The sequence below is a fragment of the Podarcis gaigeae genome, assembly GCF_964106915.1.
Source record: "Podarcis gaigeae genome assembly, chromosome: 6".
Classification (NCBI taxonomy): domain Eukaryota; kingdom Metazoa; phylum Chordata; class Lepidosauria; order Squamata; family Lacertidae; genus Podarcis; species Podarcis gaigeae.
In genome coordinates, this window is record NC_139682.1 from 69,750,285 (window position 1) to 69,770,348 (window position 20,064).

General features: G+C 41.9%; 1 protein-coding gene across 1 annotated transcript in view; it reads right to left on the minus strand.

Moving 5' to 3' along the window:
- Positions 1–6,315: 6,315 nt before the first annotated feature.
- The window catches only part of ZNHIT6 (zinc finger HIT-type containing 6), a 40,724-nt gene continuing 26,975 nt past the window's right edge, over positions 6,316–20,064 (minus strand). Inside the window, exons 9-10 of the mRNA XM_083743572.1 lie at positions 12,612–12,736; positions 6,316–6,717 (exon numbers count right to left, since the gene is read on the minus strand). Of these exons, the coding sequence (XP_083599698.1) occupies positions 6,653–6,717; positions 12,612–12,736 (190 nt within the window). The 3' untranslated portion in view covers positions 6,316–6,652. The remainder of the gene's footprint in view (positions 6,718–12,611; positions 12,737–20,064) is intronic.

The window sequence follows — 20,064 nt, forward strand, 5'->3', positions numbered from 1 at the left end:
CTTCCTACCAAATAATACAGCTTGGCAGGAAAGAAGTCTACCTTACATGTCCGGCAATTACCTTCCCTTCCTCATCTGTGACTACCCATTCAACTTGTGCATGTATGTGGAGCTGTATTTGTTGCAATTTCTTGTTTGTTTGTCTTGCATGCATCCGATTTCCTTCCATTTCACTGCAAACGTCCACGAAATAAAACCATATGCTCTGCCATAGCAACATTCTAATACAAACACAGACTAATCTTTGTTCACTAGAGTACACAGTTCTTTTTTATTTCTTATTAACACAATCTGCATCTGCATACAGTTCACCCAAATTCCATAGCAACCACACAAATACAAATTAATGTTTTTGGGGGTTTTTAAAAAAAGTTTTCCGGGAAATAGCTTGGAACTTAAAAGGGCAGAATGCAATGTTTGTAAGCAAATGCAGCTTGAATTGGGTAGCACTACTGACTATAATTTTTTTCTGTCTGTCTTCTTGCAAGTTGAGGACTTCTATAAACTAGAAATATGTTGAAAAAGAGTGTCTCTTATACTAATATACCTTATACTTGTTATTAGAAGCAGCAGAGGCAGAAGGAAAATGCTAAACAAATAAAGCTCTATTTCTGAAATTACTTGCAAATCCCACTGCAACTAGTGGGATTTATTAAGTTGCATGTGGCTTGAAGAACTGAAAATAGATGCTTTGGATGCTAGAGCTTCCCTTGCTTTTGCCTTTATATGCAGTTTATGAGAAGGAGGCAAAACCAGTCAGAGGCAGCAGCACCAAGTGTTACTCGCAGACTTTTCCTAGGACAAGGAAGCATCTGAAACATTCCTGAAGGTTATCTGGAGCATTTAAAAAGACCCAAGAGTATATTGCCTTTTAAAGCATCCTTTCCATGCCTATTCATCCATACTCCCAACTGCATTTGAAATTTTAGCTTCCAGTGATTATGCTTGCCAAATACCCAGGGCATGTTGGTTGTTTTCAGAAGGTGGTGGTAGTAATATATTGTACCAGGCAGCACTGTGTACCATTGCCATGTAGGGATGCAGGTGGCACTGTGGTCTAAACCACTGAGCCTCTTGGGCTTGCCGATCAGAAGGTCGGCGGTTTGAATCCACGAGACAGGGTGAGCTCCCTTCGCTCGGTCCCAGCTCCTGCCAACAGTGGTGTAGCAAGGTCAGGTGGTACCCGGTGCAGAACATTTCTTGTCATACCCCCCCCCATCAAAATCTACTTGGACTCCCTAGAGACTGTGATCTACTCACAGTATAAAAAGACTGCCTGTGATCTATCCATTTTTTTTAGGGGAGGGTTGGTCAAAGTTGTTGAGCTTTTTGGGGGGCAGCCCGGGAGCACGGGCCTGTCAAAAATGAAGGGGGAAGGGCACAGCTCCGCCTTCCCCCAACAACTCGGGGTAGGCACGCCCTCGGAGATGACATCACCCCCCTCGGAGATGACACCAGGGCGGTCCACACCCACCTTGCTCTGCCCCTGCCTGCCAATCCAGCAGTTCAAAAGCATGTCAGTGCAAGTAGATAAATAGGTACCACTGTGGCAGGAAGGCAAACAGTGTTTCCGTGTGCTCTGGTTTCCGTCACCGTGTTACATTGCACCAGAAGCAGTTTAGTCATGTTGGCCACATGGCTCTGAAAAGCTGTCTACGGACAAATGCCGGTCCCATCTCAAACTCTAGTGGTTCACTATAGTGCAGACTTCAGGAATTGTTCATCAGTTCGCACATTCCCTTCTGTTCTGCTGCAGCTGTCATTGCTTACAACCAGCCACACCTTTTCCTGGAAGGGTGCAATACAGATTCATGTAGAAGTGTTTTTAGAATTGCCTCTTTGTGCACATTCAGGAAACTGGAAAAGCAAACAGGGTGTTGCGAATCCATTTTGTTTTAAAAGGTTGCTGAGTCACACCTGGCAACTTGCCAGATGTGGCTCACCCTTTAAATGTGGATTTTTCATAGCCTGGTAAGACATTTTGTTTGGGTGGGCATGTGCAAAATATGACTAAGCCCCACCTACTAGCCCTTCTCCAAGTTCTGCCTATGCCTCCTGAGCTTTTATCACTACAGTCGTGAACCTACATGATTGAATCTATATCCAGCCCCAGTGCCAATCCTTATTGATATGTAACATACAATGGTACCTTGGTTCTCAAATGCCTTGGTAGTCAAACAACTTGGAACCCAAACAATGCAAACCCAGAAGTGAGTGTTCCGGTTCATGAACTTTTTTTGGAAGCCGAACGTGCTCCATTTTGAATGCTACGGTTCCGATTTGAGTGCCACACTTCCATTTTGAGTGTTACACTGAGGTCTGCCTGTTTTTGCTATTTGTTTTGCTATTTTTGTGGCTCTTTTTTCGTTTTGTTTTTGTGACTGTGTGGAATCCAGTTTAGCTGCTGATAGATAGATAGATAGATAGATAGATAGATAGATAGATAGATGATAGATAGATAGATGATAGATAGACTGTGTGACTGCAGTAAATTGTTTATTGTTTTCATTTTATGGCTCAATGCTCTTGTTAGATAGTAAAATTCATGTTAAATTGCTGTTTTAGAGGTTGTTTTTAAAAGTCTGGAAGGGATTAATCCATTTTGCATTACTTTCTATGGGAAAGCACGTCTTGGTTTTGGAACGCTTTGGTTTTGGAACGGATTTCTGGAACAGATTAATTTTGAGAACCAAGGTGCCACTGTATTATTTTGCTCCCAAGTATAAAACAGATCATGCTATAGGTTAAGGCAGATATTACATAAGGAGATATAATTTTGTGACCCAATTTTCAGCCAATTTATATCAGACCATTAATCATTTTCTCATTGTCAATGAAAAAGTAGTTTTCAGGAACATATGTATCAATTTATTCACTTGTTCAGGAAGTAGGCTTGAGACAGAGTCACAATGTCAATCTTCCTTCCCTGTCCTACTAGAGCCCCCCACTAGAAAAGACTACTAGTTAAAATCTTGGGCAGCTATCTGCAGTCAGTTGCAGAGAGTACTTGGCCAGCCAGGCTGTTGGTCTCTCTCAGTATAAGTCAGCTTCTCATAGACTATTCCTTGGGGTCCTCTGAACAGGCAGTTAATCTAGTAAACAGACCACATGAATTGTTTGGCTGTCGCTTTGGTATTGCACCAATTTTCTATGTGCCCTGAAATTATGGGGTTTGCTACACCGCCCCACCTCCTGTGGGTTGTGTGTTGTTTTTTTGGTAAAACAAAGACAATAAAGTCATTGTAATAAATACTTACTCACTCTTTCATGCGAGGACAATGAGCTAATGTTTATTTAGTACTTTGAAGCTGCAAATGTACCAACACATGAGCTGAAGTTGCTATTGCCGCAGCACTTTTTCCAGTGCTTTGTCCAATCTAGCTTTAAATGACTCAGTTAATGAGATGCTCACCGTTTCCCCAGGGAGATCATTGCGCAGTGCAGTTGAACAAGTTGTCAAGACTTTCAGGGTACTCATCCAAAATCTGTCAACTGCTTGATTTTGTTGTGTTTTCTTATTTAAACTGAAGTCCATCCCGATCCACCTGGTCTATTTGGCTGATGCAGTGATGGCACACCACTGTCTACAGCTTCCTTATAGCATAAAAGGAGGCAAAAGGTCAGCCCAATGGATCAGGTAGCTAGCAATATTCAAGTTCAGGCAATTATCCATGGCCAAATGTTATAGTGAACAGCTTCAAATGCATATACTGTTTGGCTTCTAACTAATACATTAGCTCATTTCAGAACTACAAATTAGCAAGGAGCACATTGCACCTTTGCAAATAATTATAGTTGCTTGTATTTTTCTTACTTTATTATGCAAACAGAAAGCTTCTTTATTTTAAGTATTCCCAGTTCTGACACCATCTTTTACAATGATGGTTATTCCTTAGGGCAGCTCTGTGTTGTTCTGTTTATATCTATCTAGCTCTCTAAACCGCAGCATTGAAAAGTGATTATTTATCTACTTAGGTCAGGGAGAGATAAGCCCCTTGCCGAGGCATCATTTCCACTATATAACATTACAATCACATTTGAATTTGTCAGAAGTTCCATCTATCCAGGGCAGGTTTAATTGCATCCATAAGAAGACCAGGGATTTATTACTCAGAATTCAACAGGTCATTAAACTATTCATGAGTCAGGACCATGCTGAGGAGGACTGCACTGGGGAGGAATGGTGGGAACCCCCCCCCTTGCCCTGCTGCTTCCAGGAGCAGGAGGACAGTATCAATTCGGAACAGTGGTTTGCAGAAGGACATAGTTCAGAAGGCAGAAGCTGGAAAGTACTGGAGGGGGAACAGCTAGGAAGAGAAGCACCGGGAGAGAGTTAACAGATGCACTGTCTCTGGAAAGCATTCACCCATTCTGCCCAAGGTCAAGAAACGCAGATAAGGTGGCAGCACAGAAAGCACAGTGGTTACAAGACCAGGTTACAAGATGTGGTAGTGATGTGGGTGATTAGGGAGGAAGTGGGTGTAACCCCTAATTGGGAACACCTTCATTCCTAGGAATGGATTCTTTGTCCTCTCACCGTGATCATTAAAGGTTATAACTGGTAAGAAGAGACCTTTCTCTTTGTTCTGCTTATCTACGGCCAAAGGGCGGCGGGGGCGGGGGCGGCGGGGGGGGGGGGGCTGATTCCCTGAAGCCTGACATCATGCAAACTATGTAACACAATGCAATCCCCTCTTCTCAAACCTATTATCCCAGAGTTTCTTGAAGCCCAATTCAAGCAAAGTTCCAGGAACATGTTTAGAAGAGTACGTTACGTGTCCTCTGGGAAGCATCTATTTGTTTCAGTTTTCAGTCCTCATGGGCAGAAACTGAAGTCTTAATGAACCATTAAGGCTGTTGACGGGCATAACCCGGCCAAAGTAAGACTGACTTCAGATACTGATCTCACTTCACGCTTCAATTGTCATCACCAATCCACTATGGAGTGTTATTTTGAGGGCAGACAGCAGCTGATCTTCAGGTGCTTTGTATAAATCAAGAGAGAAACAAAAAGATTGCTGTTCACCACCTTATAAAAGCTAGTTGGGCTGTGATCTTACCACATATACACACAGCACAGGAAGAGACCAGTTACAATGTAAAAAGAAGGGCAATCAACCTGTAGGGTCTTCCCAATATCAAAAGCTTGTTTGAATTACCTATGAACCCGACTCCACATCATCAGTTACAGTAAGGTAAGTTCTTGCCAGTTTAGTCCTTGATAACAGCATCTTGCCAGACAGGTGCTCTTCTGAGCACATGATGGGGCAAAATTTCTCTAGATTCCATCCACTCCTGCTCCATCATGAGCAACAGATTTGGATCACTATGTGGTAAAATCTTTCAATAGCATGTTAGAGTAGGGCTGGATCTAGACCCATCGAAGAAGCATTTCAGTTAAACGAGTTGTGAACTTTGTATGAGAAATTGGGTTAGCAAAAATGGAACTCCACAACACCATCTTGTGTCATAGTGTTAGAATGCATAAACAATGCATATAAAGTATTTTTTCTTTGCAAATGTCGCTGAGTTCTGGTTTTTTCTCATTTTCTTGTTTTCAATAAACTCACTAAGGGAAATTCAACACTAATCTCTCCTTAATATTTACATTGCCTGCATTGTTTTTTTAAAAGCTAAATCAATTACGCACACATTTTAAGGTAGCTTAACACTGAGTCAGACCACTGGTCCATCTAGTTCTCTGACTTCAACATGGATTGACAGCTACTTTCCAAGGGCTCAGTGGCCTCGCCGTACCAAGCTACCTGAAATTCTTTTACCGAGATGTGCCCTGGGCTGAACCTCGCACAATTCTTTCTAACAATGGCCTGGTTTGTGCATCACAAAAAAGACTGGCTTAGAATGAGCATGTGAGCATGCATGCTCAAGGAGATGAGAGGAGCTCTGCTTCTCCCTGATCAATCTGCTGCTGCACTGCACTAAGCCTCAGTACGTTATCCAAACCCAGGTTTGTGGTTTAGCTCTCCTTTGCAAACCATGAGCCGTAGAACATAGACCGAACCTTGGCTGCAGCTCATGATTGGTTTGGAAAGAACTAAACTGGAAGCCCAGATTTGGATGACATGTTAAGCCTAATGATGTCTAAGCACAGCGTAGCAGCAGAACAACTGGGAAGGAGCAAGTGGCTGTGATTTCTCTAGGAGCCCACAAACTCACCCCAAGCTGTTGCTTATGTGCAATCCAGATCAATATATTAAAGCAGGGATTTATTCCAACAAATATTTGTTTCTTTTATGAGTTGGTTGCTTCTGTTTCATGTTCTTTACCACACCCAGATATTTGTACAGATGAAAGGAGAGTTAGGTGTTTTATTAAAAGTATTTATAGCTTTCTACATCAATAAGTGGAAAAAACAGTCAAGTGTACAAAGATTGACAACAGAGTCCTGTAAAACTGTAATTGTTACATCAGTGATTTTCACACAAGAAAGCTAGAGCTAGGCACCTTAATCTATAAACATAGATTAGAACATAATGCAGAACATACATTAACAGATTGCAGTGCTTTTTAATAGCTGTAGGTTTTGGATACTATTAATAAAAAGCAATGCTCAAGACTAATTTGCTGAATATATGTTCAACAAGTCAGGTGCAAAGCAAGTTGCTCCAACTCCACATCCGATTTTGTTTTGTCAGGAGCTATCATGGATTTCCCCTTCTTCCTCAGATGAGTTTTCCTGGTTGGATTTACTGGCATCTAAAGGAGAGAAGGGGAAAAATACAATATTTATATATTTACTAAGCTAACCCCAGCCCTGGTTTTGCACCCTCCACAAATGTTTCCTATTATTCGCTTCGATTTAAATGGATTCTTATCTACTATATGCTTTTTTGTATTTTTATTTATACCACTTACAAACTTTGGTGATTAAGTGGTATAAAAATAGGTGGAATAAATGAATAATAAATGCACATTTCCACAGTACATAGTTACTTGCAAAGTAACTATCATTCATTCATTCATTTATAAATTGTATACTGCCCTTCATCTGTAGGTCTCAGGGGTGGTTCACAATATAAAAACGCAATATAAAACTACAAAATACACAATAAAAAACAAGAACAAAAAAAATCCCACAAACCAATAAACCTCCTCCTCCCCCCAAACACATTTAAAAGGGGTATAAGATGTTAATCATTAATAGGTGGAAGTTCTACCAATTGTTCATGGAGTTACTCCTAAACCAACCCCTAGTCAGAATCCAAGAAGGACTGCCATGTGGTGTTGGACTTTTTGCCTGAGCATTGTGTTTATTGACTAGACCTGGTCTTATAGTTCTGGAGGTGCAGCCACCTAGGCTTGCAATTTCTGTTTGGAAGTGTAGGAGAGCTATGTATGGGTAAAAGATTGCTTGGCTGATTCCTTCTCCATCTCCCTTAGACAGAGCAGTCAGGCTTTTTTTCTTGCCCTTAGTTCCAATGAGGATGGCTTCCAAGTGGTGCTCAGAGAGCTACCTTCTTTAAAACGGGATGCCTGTGACTGCTGCCTCACATCTACCACAAAAACTGCACAGCAATAGACTTTTTCCTTTTTTAAAATTTTGTATACCTTCCTTTCTAATGCACAAGGTGGCTCACAACAATTCAAATCACAATATGAAAATATAATAAAAGTGTTCCTTTCTGATGTGCTGTCAGAGACCATGGGTGCAGTTTCAAATGAGTGCTTCTAGCAATTCGTTGGCCAGGAAGACCACTGAGAGGGAATTTTCCTGAGTGAGTTTCTTTTCTATTTCATTAAACATTTTGTTCATAGGACAAAAGGATGCATTTTTTTCTTTCTTCAATGTAACACCTAAATGATGGAACAATACTACAGTATCTATTACCTAGCCTTTCCTTCAAGGAATAAAGGCAGCATATCCCCCCCCCCCCCCCGTGAGAAGTTAGGCTGAGATAGCAACTGGGTCAAGGTCACCCGGTGAGCTTTAAAGCTGAACCCGGGTGTTCCCAATCTTAGTCTGGCACTCTCAGAATACTGGCTCTCATAAGAAACCGTATTTATAAAGCAAAACTGGATTCGTGGAACACAGGGTGTGGTGATGTATCACTAGGTGGAAAGACTCAACATGACAGCCATCATTTGTAATGTCAGGCAGAACAGAATTTGGCATTTCATTAAAACTTCTGATTTACACAGAGCACTACTGAGAATTGGTCTTGTTTCATGTTGGAACCCTTTCAACGAAACTAAGACATGACGCATACATGTTGCCTTTTTGTATAGTTCAACATTTCAACATAGCGTTTGCAAATCTGAGCCAAAGCGAAGATGTTACAGATTCAAGCTGTCCAGAGTTCCAGGACTGACTGATGTCATCATTTCCTGAAGTGTTTGTCAACCTTCCCCTCCCTCTCCCACCCTCCAGATCACCCCAATCTTCCTGCCACAGCCCTACCAACCCCTCCTCAGATGAGGTCAACAGATTATATACACACACACACACACACACACACACACACACAAAATGCATGTTTGCAAAGGAAATACACATAATTTTTCTTATGGGTATTTTCATTTAACTAACATTGCTTAACACCAATGTGCTTTTTTGTACATATGAGGCCAAAGGCTTCTTATTAGAGAAATATTACTAAGACAGAGTTAATGGGGAATTGCTATGTAGTCATGAAATGCTGAGCAGATGGTCAGCAGGGGTAACACTGGGATCAAGTGTGCACCTGTATAACTTCAATGGAATCTAGACAAGAAAATAAAAGCACTTCACCCAGAAACGGCTGAGGTCACATTTTGTCTACATTAAATCTAGTGTATAATCAATTAACATCTATATGCCAGATATGTACTGAGTACTGAGATAGAAAGAAATGTTTTTGTCCCTAAGTCTTGTAATAACTTCTATAATCCTTTAGTAATTCTAGCCGTGACTATGCTTGCAGACAGAATGGCGAACACCTGTACTTTCTTTAAACAAGACCAACCATACTAACCCCATAAAGCAGCGTAAACAATCTGATTTAAAATTACTTTTAACTTGAAGGCTAGGGCCCTTTTTCTATTATGCTTTCATCGCACAACACTGCCTGCTTTTTAAGTGGAATACTGTATTTTATTGTGTATGCATATATAAATTCAGGTTGCGTCTTTTGTCAATTTGTGCAGAGAAAAACACATACTTTCTAACATATTGCTCAGTTACAAACGTAACTGTCAGGGGCTCAGGAGCAGAGGCACAGGAGAGGGAGGAAATGGAGAGTGAGGGGGAGGAATCCGAAGGGAGCGTAGGCGGTGACAGTGATCAGAGGGATTCCATGAGCCTCTCCAGCGAATCGGAAGATTCACAGAAGGGAGCGCCGATGGCCAGGGGAAGGGGGGTGCCAAGGGGGAAACCCCAGAAGGAAGGGGCCAGCGGGGACTCCCAGAGCAGCAGTTGGAAATCAGGACCAGCTTCCCCACCAGAGCGCAGTGGGGGGGAGGAGTCCCAGGCATCGGGACCAGTGTTTTCACCACCAGCGAGAGGAGATGAGTCAGGATTGGCCACGCCTCCATCGGAGAGCGGGGAAACTGTCAAGAGGAAAGTTACTGGCTGGGCGCGCGCGCCAAGTTCAAATGTACAGGCGAGCGGCACAGCAGGTAGCCCGGATAGGGAGCCAGGTCCTAAAGCCCGCCGGAAGGAGGGGCAAGACTCAGGGGGGTCAGCGTCAGAAGAGTCCAGAAAGGAGGAAACCCCAGGGGGCAGAAGGACCCAGAGGAGGAAAGAACAACGGAAGAGGTGGAGTAAGGCTAGAGTCTTAAACTGGTGTCTAAGAGGCGGAGACTCAGATGGAGCTTCGCCGATCTAAGCTCTAAGACGTAGAGTTGCACGCTGCGGTTTGGAAATGGAAACTAATCTTCAATAAAGACTTTTATACGTTATTACTGACTAGCGTTGGTCCTCTGTGAGCTGGGACCTGGAGGCAACTCTGACATATCAATCTTATTCAAAGACAAGAATATAAATCCAGAATTTTGGTGATCTCATTGCAAGGCCCATTGTAAGATCTTTCCAAGGTGACCAGAACAGAAAGAATCTGCTGTTTCAATAGGCTCATGAATGTTTTCAAAGTTTTTGGATCTCATAAGGAAAAACATTCCAGGTATTTCAATTCTAGAAGTGTTTGGTTGTGACCTGCACTTATATCCGCATTACTACTGACTATCTATCTATGTAAAATAAAATAGAAAAATTCTACATAGGCAGCAACTAAAATACCATGGGAGCGCAAAAGCTTGCTAAGAAACGGCCAATCAGGCACAATTCACAGCAGCTTCTTAGCGAGAAGGTTTTGTAAGGTTCAGTTTCCCATTCAGATTAGCTAGCGCTCACATGTTCTACAAATGGAAAGGTGTGATCCACATTATGCTATTAGCAGCTAGATTAAATTCTGTTTTTTTTGTTGTTTTTTTGTTCAAGCTACTGAACACACTGGAGGGACGCAGGTGGCGCTGTGGGTTAAAGCCTCAGCGCCTAGGACTTGCCGATCGAAAGGTCGGCGGTTCGAATCCCTGCGGCGGGGTGCGCTCCCGCTGCTCGGTCCCAGCGCCTGCCAACCTAGCAGTTCGAAAGCACCTCCGGGTGCAAGTAGATAAATAGGGACCGCTTACCAGCGGGAAGGTAAATGGCGTTTCCGTGTGCGGCTCTGGCTCGCCAGATGCAGCTTTGTCACGCTGGCCACGTGACCCGGAAGTGTCTCCGGACAGCGCTGGCCCCTGGCCTCTTCAGTGAGATGGGCGCACAACCCCAGAGTCTGTCAAGACTGGCCCGTACGGGCAGGGGTACCTTTACCTTTACCTTACTGAACACACTTATAGAGCAAGATTTTTGAAAAAAGGTTATTTTGATGTAAACCACCTTGCACCCTGGTTATATATACAGGACATATGTATACATAGAAACATAAGCAAGCGAAGAGGGATATCAGAAAAACTTCCTTAGCCCCAAACTTATTCCAGAAGACAACGATGGCATCTTCCCTTTTTAAAATGTATGCCATTACTGTGCCTGCTCAGCACTGCCAGTGCAACACTGTAGCCATTTACCACTGAAGCCTACCCTGATGTGTTTGATCTTTGTTATTTGTTAATTATTATTTGTATTTATAACATCCTCTTCCATCAAATAGTTGCGGGGTGGGTTGCAAAAGCGTAACCATTGCAAAGTACCACGCACAATTAAAAATTCAGGAACAAAAAACTGCTGCACAGAAAAGAGCTATGCTAAAATACCATGATATACAACTAAAATACAATGCACGGGATTAAAACATTGTTCCAGCTGCATTTAAAAGCTCATCTTCCATTAAGTACAGCACCCTCAACTCCTAAAAACATAGCGAAAGGAGGAAGGGAGTCTGCAGGTAGCGTATGATGCTGCCTCTTCTGTGTGGTATCTAGGTATAACATGGAGTCAGTCTATGGTAGGAAAATATGTTGCTTATGCACACTGGAAAGTTACTGCAGCAACCAGAGAGGTAAGGTTGTGTAGAGCCCCACCACCACAACTTTTTGGTACTTTTCATGTCGCCCTTGATTCTTAATTCAATTTTGACTCCAAGCAACATTTCTGTGCCAATTACTAATATGTCTGGCTCCAAAACAGCTGGCCGCCCAGATGACACTGGGCTCTTTAAAGACGCACTTGATAATCAGGTAGCATTCTGAGATGCATTCGTTCTTTTTCTTTCGCATCTACTCTACCCAGAAATATTGGCCAAATGTATAGGCTATAAAACACTTGGGCATGTTCAGGTCTGTGCAGTTTGCAAAGCAGAAGCCTTATTTGTCATAAGAATGTAAGAGAGCCTTGCTAGATCAGGCCTAAGGCCCACCTAGTTCAGAATCCGATGGGAAATCCACAAGCTGCGTACGCATGAATTAGCCCTTTTATGCCTTAACAACTGATATCTGGACCATGCTTCCTCTGAGCCTGGAGGCAGCATATAGCCATCATGTCCAATATAAACATTAACATATTTATGTGGCAGAATATTAAAATATTATTTCTACCTAGCATACTGACTCTGGAATATAGGATATGACCAAGAAAAAGAAATGGATTAATTCTGTTCCAAGGTATTTTGAAGGTTTCACAGTAGAGGAAGCAAACTTTTCTCAGTGATGTAACCAACCATGATTTGTAAGATATATTCAAGCATTGCCTGGTGCCTTCAAACTTCCAGTTACCAAGCAGGCATTTGATCTGGTAAAACAAATCAGCTGCAGATGTTAACAAACACTACGCTGCAAAATTGTCTGGAAGGTTATTCATATAACAGGTATGTGTTGGTCTACCATATCAAATTTGATGGCTCAAAAACCCGGAACTATGGTTTTGAGGCATTTTAGATCTATTTTACATTATCATAAACTGGTAAATAAAATGCTAACGGTATTACAGTGATTAAATTACTTAAAACCTAACTAGAAAGGATCAACATATACACTGATAATATATATAATCCAAGTAATTGCAACAGAGGGAAATGCTTTATTATTTACAAGCTGATGCTCATTCCTGGCTTTAACAGGATAAAGAGCCTTAATTCTTGTTTGCATAAAATGTTATTGCATTGTAATGTATAGTTTCTTACCGTGGCCAAGAATCACCATATCTGTCTGGAATTTCTTCAAAACAATATGCAAAGTTGGGTATTCTATGACAACCTTCCCTTTCAAATTGTCTCGAAGGCCTTTGCTAGCATCCAGTTCTTCGTACCTTTGAAAAAGTAATTGCAAAAGTTTATCAGCAAGCAGATATTTGAAAGTGTTAGCAAATCAAAGTTATTCACAGGCATCGTGACAAATCTCTCCTCCAAACCCAGTAGCGGCCGATAGGCGGTGTGGCACAGCTGTTTTGCCAACGGGAATGACTGCTGCCATTTACCAAGAGGGACAATGTAAGAAGCACAGAGGTGCTGGATTGGCTTCACTATGGCACCCACGCCATGCTGTGCTCTGCACTGGTCAAATCCAAGAAAGGAAAGGGCAGTTCTGCAATCTAACATTGTGTCCAAAGTGTGGCTAGTTTGTGCTGGCATACGGGCCTATATAAGTAATTCCAGGTCTCGTTTTGTTGATTACGTCATAAAAACCTCCCATTTCAGACTTCCCTTCCCTTGATAGTGCTGAAGTACCATGGCCATTGAGGATTAGGTCCACCATTTTAAGGGACAGAGTTAGAAAATAAAAATTTGAAAGGGAGGCTATCATTGTACTCTGGGATAGATGTGAACCAAATTTCAGCTTCCTGGAAATAAAACAAACATTTCATAACCTGTTGAGCCAGTCAACCGAAACCACTGTTTATATATATATACTCTCTCTCTCTCTCTCTCTCTCTAGTAATTCAGTTTGTATGCTGTGCTGTACACATGGAGGCACATTCCAGGCTGCCACTGGAAATCCCCCAAAGCTCATTCAAGTATTTGAAGCAGCAATTGCATGCCCACAGCTCAACATTCCGTACCAATGTGCAGTTCTCCTCTGGGTTGTTGGCCTCTGCCTCGAGACACAAACAGAAAAAATGGTTCATTTTTAGGCTCTTCGATATAACTTGGGCTGCAGGCATGTATCAAACTTTGGTTTTGCAAGTGATGTGGATATATATCACCTCCAAGCCTTTTATGACTCTTTTTATATTCGTCCAGTAACAAGAGTGACTTGATTAAACCCAATAAATAATTCAACTATTTTAGGCACGTCCAAGCAACGTGAGGGTCCTTTGGGACATGGAAAAATGGGGGTATAATGGGGGCGGGGAATAACAGGGGGCGATAATGCATGCTGCACCGATGTGCACAGGAGCCAGATTCCCTTTGCTGGTCCCGTGGGATAACCGTGAGGCATGGTCCGAGTCCAGTCCTAGGTCGAGGGTGCAGTATGCAGGCAGTCCGTCAAAGCTGAAGCTGGGTCCAAGGCAGGGAGTCGGGTGAGGTCAGGAGCTCCGGCAGAAAAGCAGAACAGGGTGCAGGCAGGAACTGGCTACCAACAATGTTGCTGCTGCAACTTGGGACTGGGGCTGGCTGGCTTTTATCTGCCCCGAGGCATAGGGCGGTCCCGGTCCTCAGGTGACTCGCCTCTCCTGGCGTGGAGACGAGCACGCCTCCTGCGGGAACTTAGTTCCCTCTGCCTCTCTGCCCTGAGCCTCTGCAGCTCAGGAGAGGCTGGAGGTTTACCGGACCCAGAGGCAACCTCCTCTTCCCCTGACAGGGCTGAGAGTGGAGCACCTGCAGGCAATGGGTCCTCCATCACCTCAGGAGCCAGAGCAGACTCAGCTGGTGCCTGCACCTGAGGATCTAGCACAGGTGAGCACCCTTCAGGCTCAAGCCCCAGCCCTGGCTCAGCTGGTTCTGGAGGCGGAGAATCCTGTGCAGGCTGGGATTCCTCAGGTTCAGCCTCCAAGTTCAAATCCCAGGCCATCACATTCCCTGTGCAAAATGGTTGCAGCCTATATAAAATTGCAACTTCCCAGCCATGGCACCCGTACACCCTCCTTTGCTGCCCACCAAGGCTCTCCCATTTTCTATTTAAAAAAATTGGGGGGGGGGGGTTTACCAGTTTTGGGGAATGCTCGCTTCTTCATCCATTTTATTTGTTTTAGTGGGATGCAGGTATTTTGCGTGATCTGGGCATTGCAAGTTTTTCTTCTGTAAAGAAATATGTCCTGGGCTCAAAAAGGTTGGGAACACATTTACAAATAGCTCAGTCATTTGAGGAAGATATATAAATGCTTCCTTTAAAAAAAAAAATCCAGTAATCAGGTTATCTTCTATCTGACCTTAGTGTATATGACATTACTGTATTTTTCGCTCTATAAGACGGACCAGACCACAAGACGCACCTAGTTTTTGGAGGAGGAAAACAAGAAAAAAAATATTCTGAATCTCAGAAGCCAGAACAGCAAGCGGGATCACTGCATAGTGAAAGCAGCAATCCCTCTTGCTGTTCTGGCTTCTGTGATAGCTGCACAGCCTGCATTCGCCCCATAAGACACACACACATTTCCCCTTACTTTTTAGGAGGGAAAAAGTGAGACTTCTAGAGCAAAAAATACGGTAATTAAGAACTATTGTAGTTAGATGGCAAAGGTAGGATAAAATTATATCAATACACATGTGCAAAACTTTGAAAGTCACAGAACGGCCGAATTATGTAGCAAAACAAAACCAGAAATCTAACTGACGATATTAAGAACTATTTGTTTGTGGAGATAGAATTTAAAATGTCATAACTTCATAGTATAATCCACAGCTACTCACACCAGCAGCTCCAAACTAAACTCCCAAAAGAAAACCTCATTTTATTTGTGTGTTCTGGCTCATCCATGTGACTTGGATCAGCCAGCCAATTCCATATAAGGGAGACTTTCTCCTTCTTAGGAGGATGCATTCAAAGCCAGGAGCAGGCATCATCATAGCATTTCTAAATAACTGAAGTAATCCTAAGAACTTAACTGTGCCTATTCCTAATAATTATTACATAAGCAAGCTACGGTCCTTCCAGACCTATACATTTCAAGAGCAAAAAAAAAAAACAAAAAAAAAAAAAAACAGAGAAAACTTCAACTCCTAAGGCTATTAATAGCCAACACTATCTCAGCAATTATTACAAAAATAGCAAAGTGGTAATTCCTCAATTGCCACCAATCTACTAAATCCAGTGAATAAAAAGTTTAGATATAAAGTATTTGCCTGAAATAGATTCCCAGTATGTTGCCTAGCCTTGACTTCCACCAACTGTATTATCTATTGTAGAATTCCTTACCAGTTACCACAATATTTTAAATTGATATTACTGGTATACCTCACTGCTTATTGCATAACACTGTATCAGGAGTCAGATTTTTAAAAGTCAAGATGTTAAAAATTTGCAACTTGCTTTTTCTGGTTCTGGAAGAAACAACTTTAAGCGATGGTTATGTCCCTCAAATCCAACTTCAATCATCATGAAAATATTTGGTTTCATGTTTCTTTCAACCCAGAGTAATTATGACCAGCTCTTTCTGAAACCTTTTAAAAAGGATAACAGTATATTGTGTTTCTTATTCAATGAATGCATTCATAAGTTGTGGATTAACACATGAACAGAACCATATTTACTGATTTATTTACAATACTTTAATGCAAAATATGGCAATACCTTTCTATTGGCAAGAGTCTCAACACATTCTTTTCTGGTTAAGCAAACATCTACCACCAAAAGGCTAAAGTCATTCACATGCCACAATACACTTTCCATTATCTCATGTTTTAGACAAAACATCTTTAGCGTCCAGCTTGGCATAGCATAAAACATTTGTACTTTAAACTATTTTATGATAGTAAATTATTCAAGTGTTAGATCACCAAGGCATAGCTTTAAGTAAACTTTATTGGTTGACAGACAGTGACAGCTTTTGGCAAATAGCCAAGACTCTGGTGCAGTACGAAGAGCAAAAGAATCTTAAGAGAATAGTTTTTTCCTGTAGTGATCTAACTAAATCTCTGGAACTTACTATTCTATTTTGCTTTTACCTTCTTGGCTTCCCTCTCCCCATAAAAACAAACAAACTGTTAACTGTATTCTGCTCTCTCTCAAATACAGCTTTGCTTTGCTTTGCTTTTATAAATTAAAGAGTGTCCCATTTATAAAATCTATCAACACATTTCACAGCACTTCAAACACAAAAAACTGTTGCAAATATTAAATGTTTCAAAGTAAATGACAATGTTAGACCAATATTTTACCATTTTATTACTTCTATTGATCATATTTTTGCACAGACCAACTTAATATTTTACAAAATCCCATAAACAAACCGCATATAAAACCAGTAATAAACAAAAACAAAGACTCAGAGAATCGTAGAGTTGGAAGGGCCATCTAGACCAACCCCCTGCAATGCAGAAATCTCAGCTAAAGCATCCATGACAGATGGCCATCCAACCTCTTCTTAAAAACCTCCAAGGAAGGAGAGCCCACCACCTTCCATGGAAGACTGTCAAACGCCTCTTACTGTCAGAAATTTCCCCCCTGTTTAGTCAGAATCTCCTTTCTTGTAACTTGAAGCCACTGGCTCAAGCCCTACCCCCCAGAGCAGGAGAAAACAAACTTGTTCCCTCCCCCAAAATATGTATTTCAATGAACAAATCCCACCCATCCCACCTTAAGTCCACTTTTGGACCTGTTGCACTCTCTCAGCCTAACCCACCAATGGTTACTGTTAATGATGGCCGTATACTGGCTCCAGAATCAGAGGCAACACACCTCTCAATGGCAGTCACTGGGGGAGAACAGCGGGAGAAGGCAGTTGTGCTCCTGCCATTGCTTGTGGGATTCCTACAGGCATCTGTGCTGGTCAAAATGGGCCCTTGGTCTGTGGTCCATCAGGGCTTGCGATTAAGAGGGTGCAAATGTAATTGGCGTTCTTGAATTTTATCCTTGAGGGTGGGAGGTTTTTTGATCGATTGATTGTGAAGATATTTTCTCACAAGTCAGAGGCTGTGGTCTCCTTAGCGACACGTTCAGGAGCTCTTCTTTTAGTGGAATTTGTGGTCCACCAGGTACCTTTGGTGACATTGTTTTAGCACCAGGTGAAACATTGATGGACTGAGATTATTTTCCTTGTGTGGCTGTTGCATGTTTTAAAATGGGTATTAATTGCCTGGAGACCTTTAGATAACAAGTCTAATGATAAGCAATAATAATAATAATAAGGTAAAGGACCCCTGGATGGTTAAGTCCAGTCAAACGCGACTATGGGGTTGCGATGCTCATCTAACTTTCAGGCCGAGGGAGCCAGCGTTTGTCCACAGACAGCTTTCCGGATCATGTGGCCAGCAGGACTAAACCACTTCTGGCACAACTGAACACGGTGATGGAAGCCAGAGTGCACAGAAACGCTGTCTACCTTCCCGCCAGAACGGTACCTATTTATCTACTTGCACTGGCATGCTTTTGAACTGCTAGGTTGGCGGGAATTGGGACAGAGCAATGGGAGGTCACACTGTTGTGGGGATTCGAACTGCTGACCTTCCAATCGGTAAGCCCAAGAGGCTCAATGGTTTAGACCACAGCACCACCCTCTCAATTAAGCAATAATACCATTGTAAGGAATATGAGGCTCTAGTGCCTTGATACAGGGGACAGTCTTCTGGGATCATCAAGGGCAAGCTCCCCCCTGCTCAGCATTCACGCCAACTGGGGTTGGTGGTATCGTTTTTGCTGCTATTTGGATGTTTTGTATTTTATTGTTATTTCAGTGTTTATTAACATGAGATGTTTGTTTGCCCTTATTGATATTAGCATGACTTTGTGTTCTGCTTTGTAACTGTTAAAGCATCATCACGGAATGTTGCATTTATTCTGTGCGTTGTTGTGAGCCACTCTTTTCGAGCATGGTTCTAGCATGGGAAAGTGGCATACAAATAAGATCACGGTGTACACACCTGCAATTTATGTTTGTGTGTGTGTAAAAAGATTGCATTTTCTAGAATTACCCTGTGATGACTACCATATTAAACAGCATCTGAACAAGTATCATCAGTGCAACAGGATGGAATGGATTTACCTGTTGTGCCCCAAGAAAAACGATGATGCTGAAGAGAGACAATATTGGCAAGAGCTTTGCGCCTGCATTTTAATACTTTAATTTTGTCCATTATGACTGACCAGAAGCCGCATAAGCTCCGAAAGAGCCTACTGGCTTGCAAGAAGGCCAAAAAGGCAGCCAACTAATCCTTCTGAAAACTGCTGCATTCTACAGAACCCTCCATCATAAATGTATACCTCTCCAATGGAGCCTCTAGCTATTATCTTAGTGGTGAACTCAGTCATCCCTGCCAGCTCAGACAGCAGGAAATTCCCTGCTAAGATCAGTCTTTCCTGCATGTCATCTGCACAGCCTTTCGTTTTAATAATGACATTTTTGTAGTCTGTGATTAAAGATAAAAACGAAAATCCCGTTGAGTCTACTCTCCCATGATAAAGCATGACTGCTCCACTGAAGCATCTTCACTGGAACCATGTATTTGTACTTCGTGAGGAAAAAACCTCTTTTAACACAGGCTTTGAAATCCCCCCACAAAACATGCTGACATCAGCATACAATGAAAAATGGAAGTACTTCCTGAAGCAGCTATGGGCACCATCCCATTTTATTGAAGCATTCCTTGACAGAAATATTACTGCCAAAATGCAAAATATAAATGAATTTTGGTACTACTGCTACTAATAATGCAGAAGGTTTAACCCCATTTCAGGAGGGGGAGTTAGAACAGAGGAGATGTCCACTGCACTTAAGAATCCTTTCAAGTACTAGTTTTGAGGGGCTGCAGTGCTGCAGAGATAATAACTAACAGATGGACATTCATTCCTAAGTGATGAATAACTCTTCCTTGTGGTTATGATTTGTGAACGGGAAAATAGTGAAATGCTCTTCTAGTTATACAGCAAGGGGGAAAACTACATTCTGGATTATAAAATTCAGTTCCACCTACAACTACAGCATACCTTAAACTTTGCACTTATGTTTGTCTCGTTACTAATGTGATCATTCAGATTTGTGAAGTATTAAGGGAGCTAATGTTTTCCGAAAGGATTTATAAAGAGCTTTGGCACTTGAACTATAACTTGGTTTAAGTCCCCATAAAAAGGATTACAACACTGCAATAAAATGCAACTTCCTGAAAATAGATATGCTTTGTACACTGAAATTATCAAATATTCCACCTCAGCTAACCAAAAGTGTCTGTGTGTACCAGTCACTTGTGTATTTGCCAGCTGAAGATCCAGATGCTGCTTCAGATGCATTTTTAGGAAGGATAGCAATTATCTTCCCTTCACTGCTACTTAGCTATAATTAAGACATTTTGCCCAGCTAACAAAAAATAATTAGTTTCAATTGTTTGCCTCATGAAGCATATTTCACCATGAGAGCCTGACTTTTAATAGGACATATCCTTTACATTTAATGCTTCATTACATAAACGTTTGTTTACTTATAAGCAGCCACCGTCCACCTTTTGGAATATAGCTGACCCAAAGAGGCTTACAATTTCGGCCTAA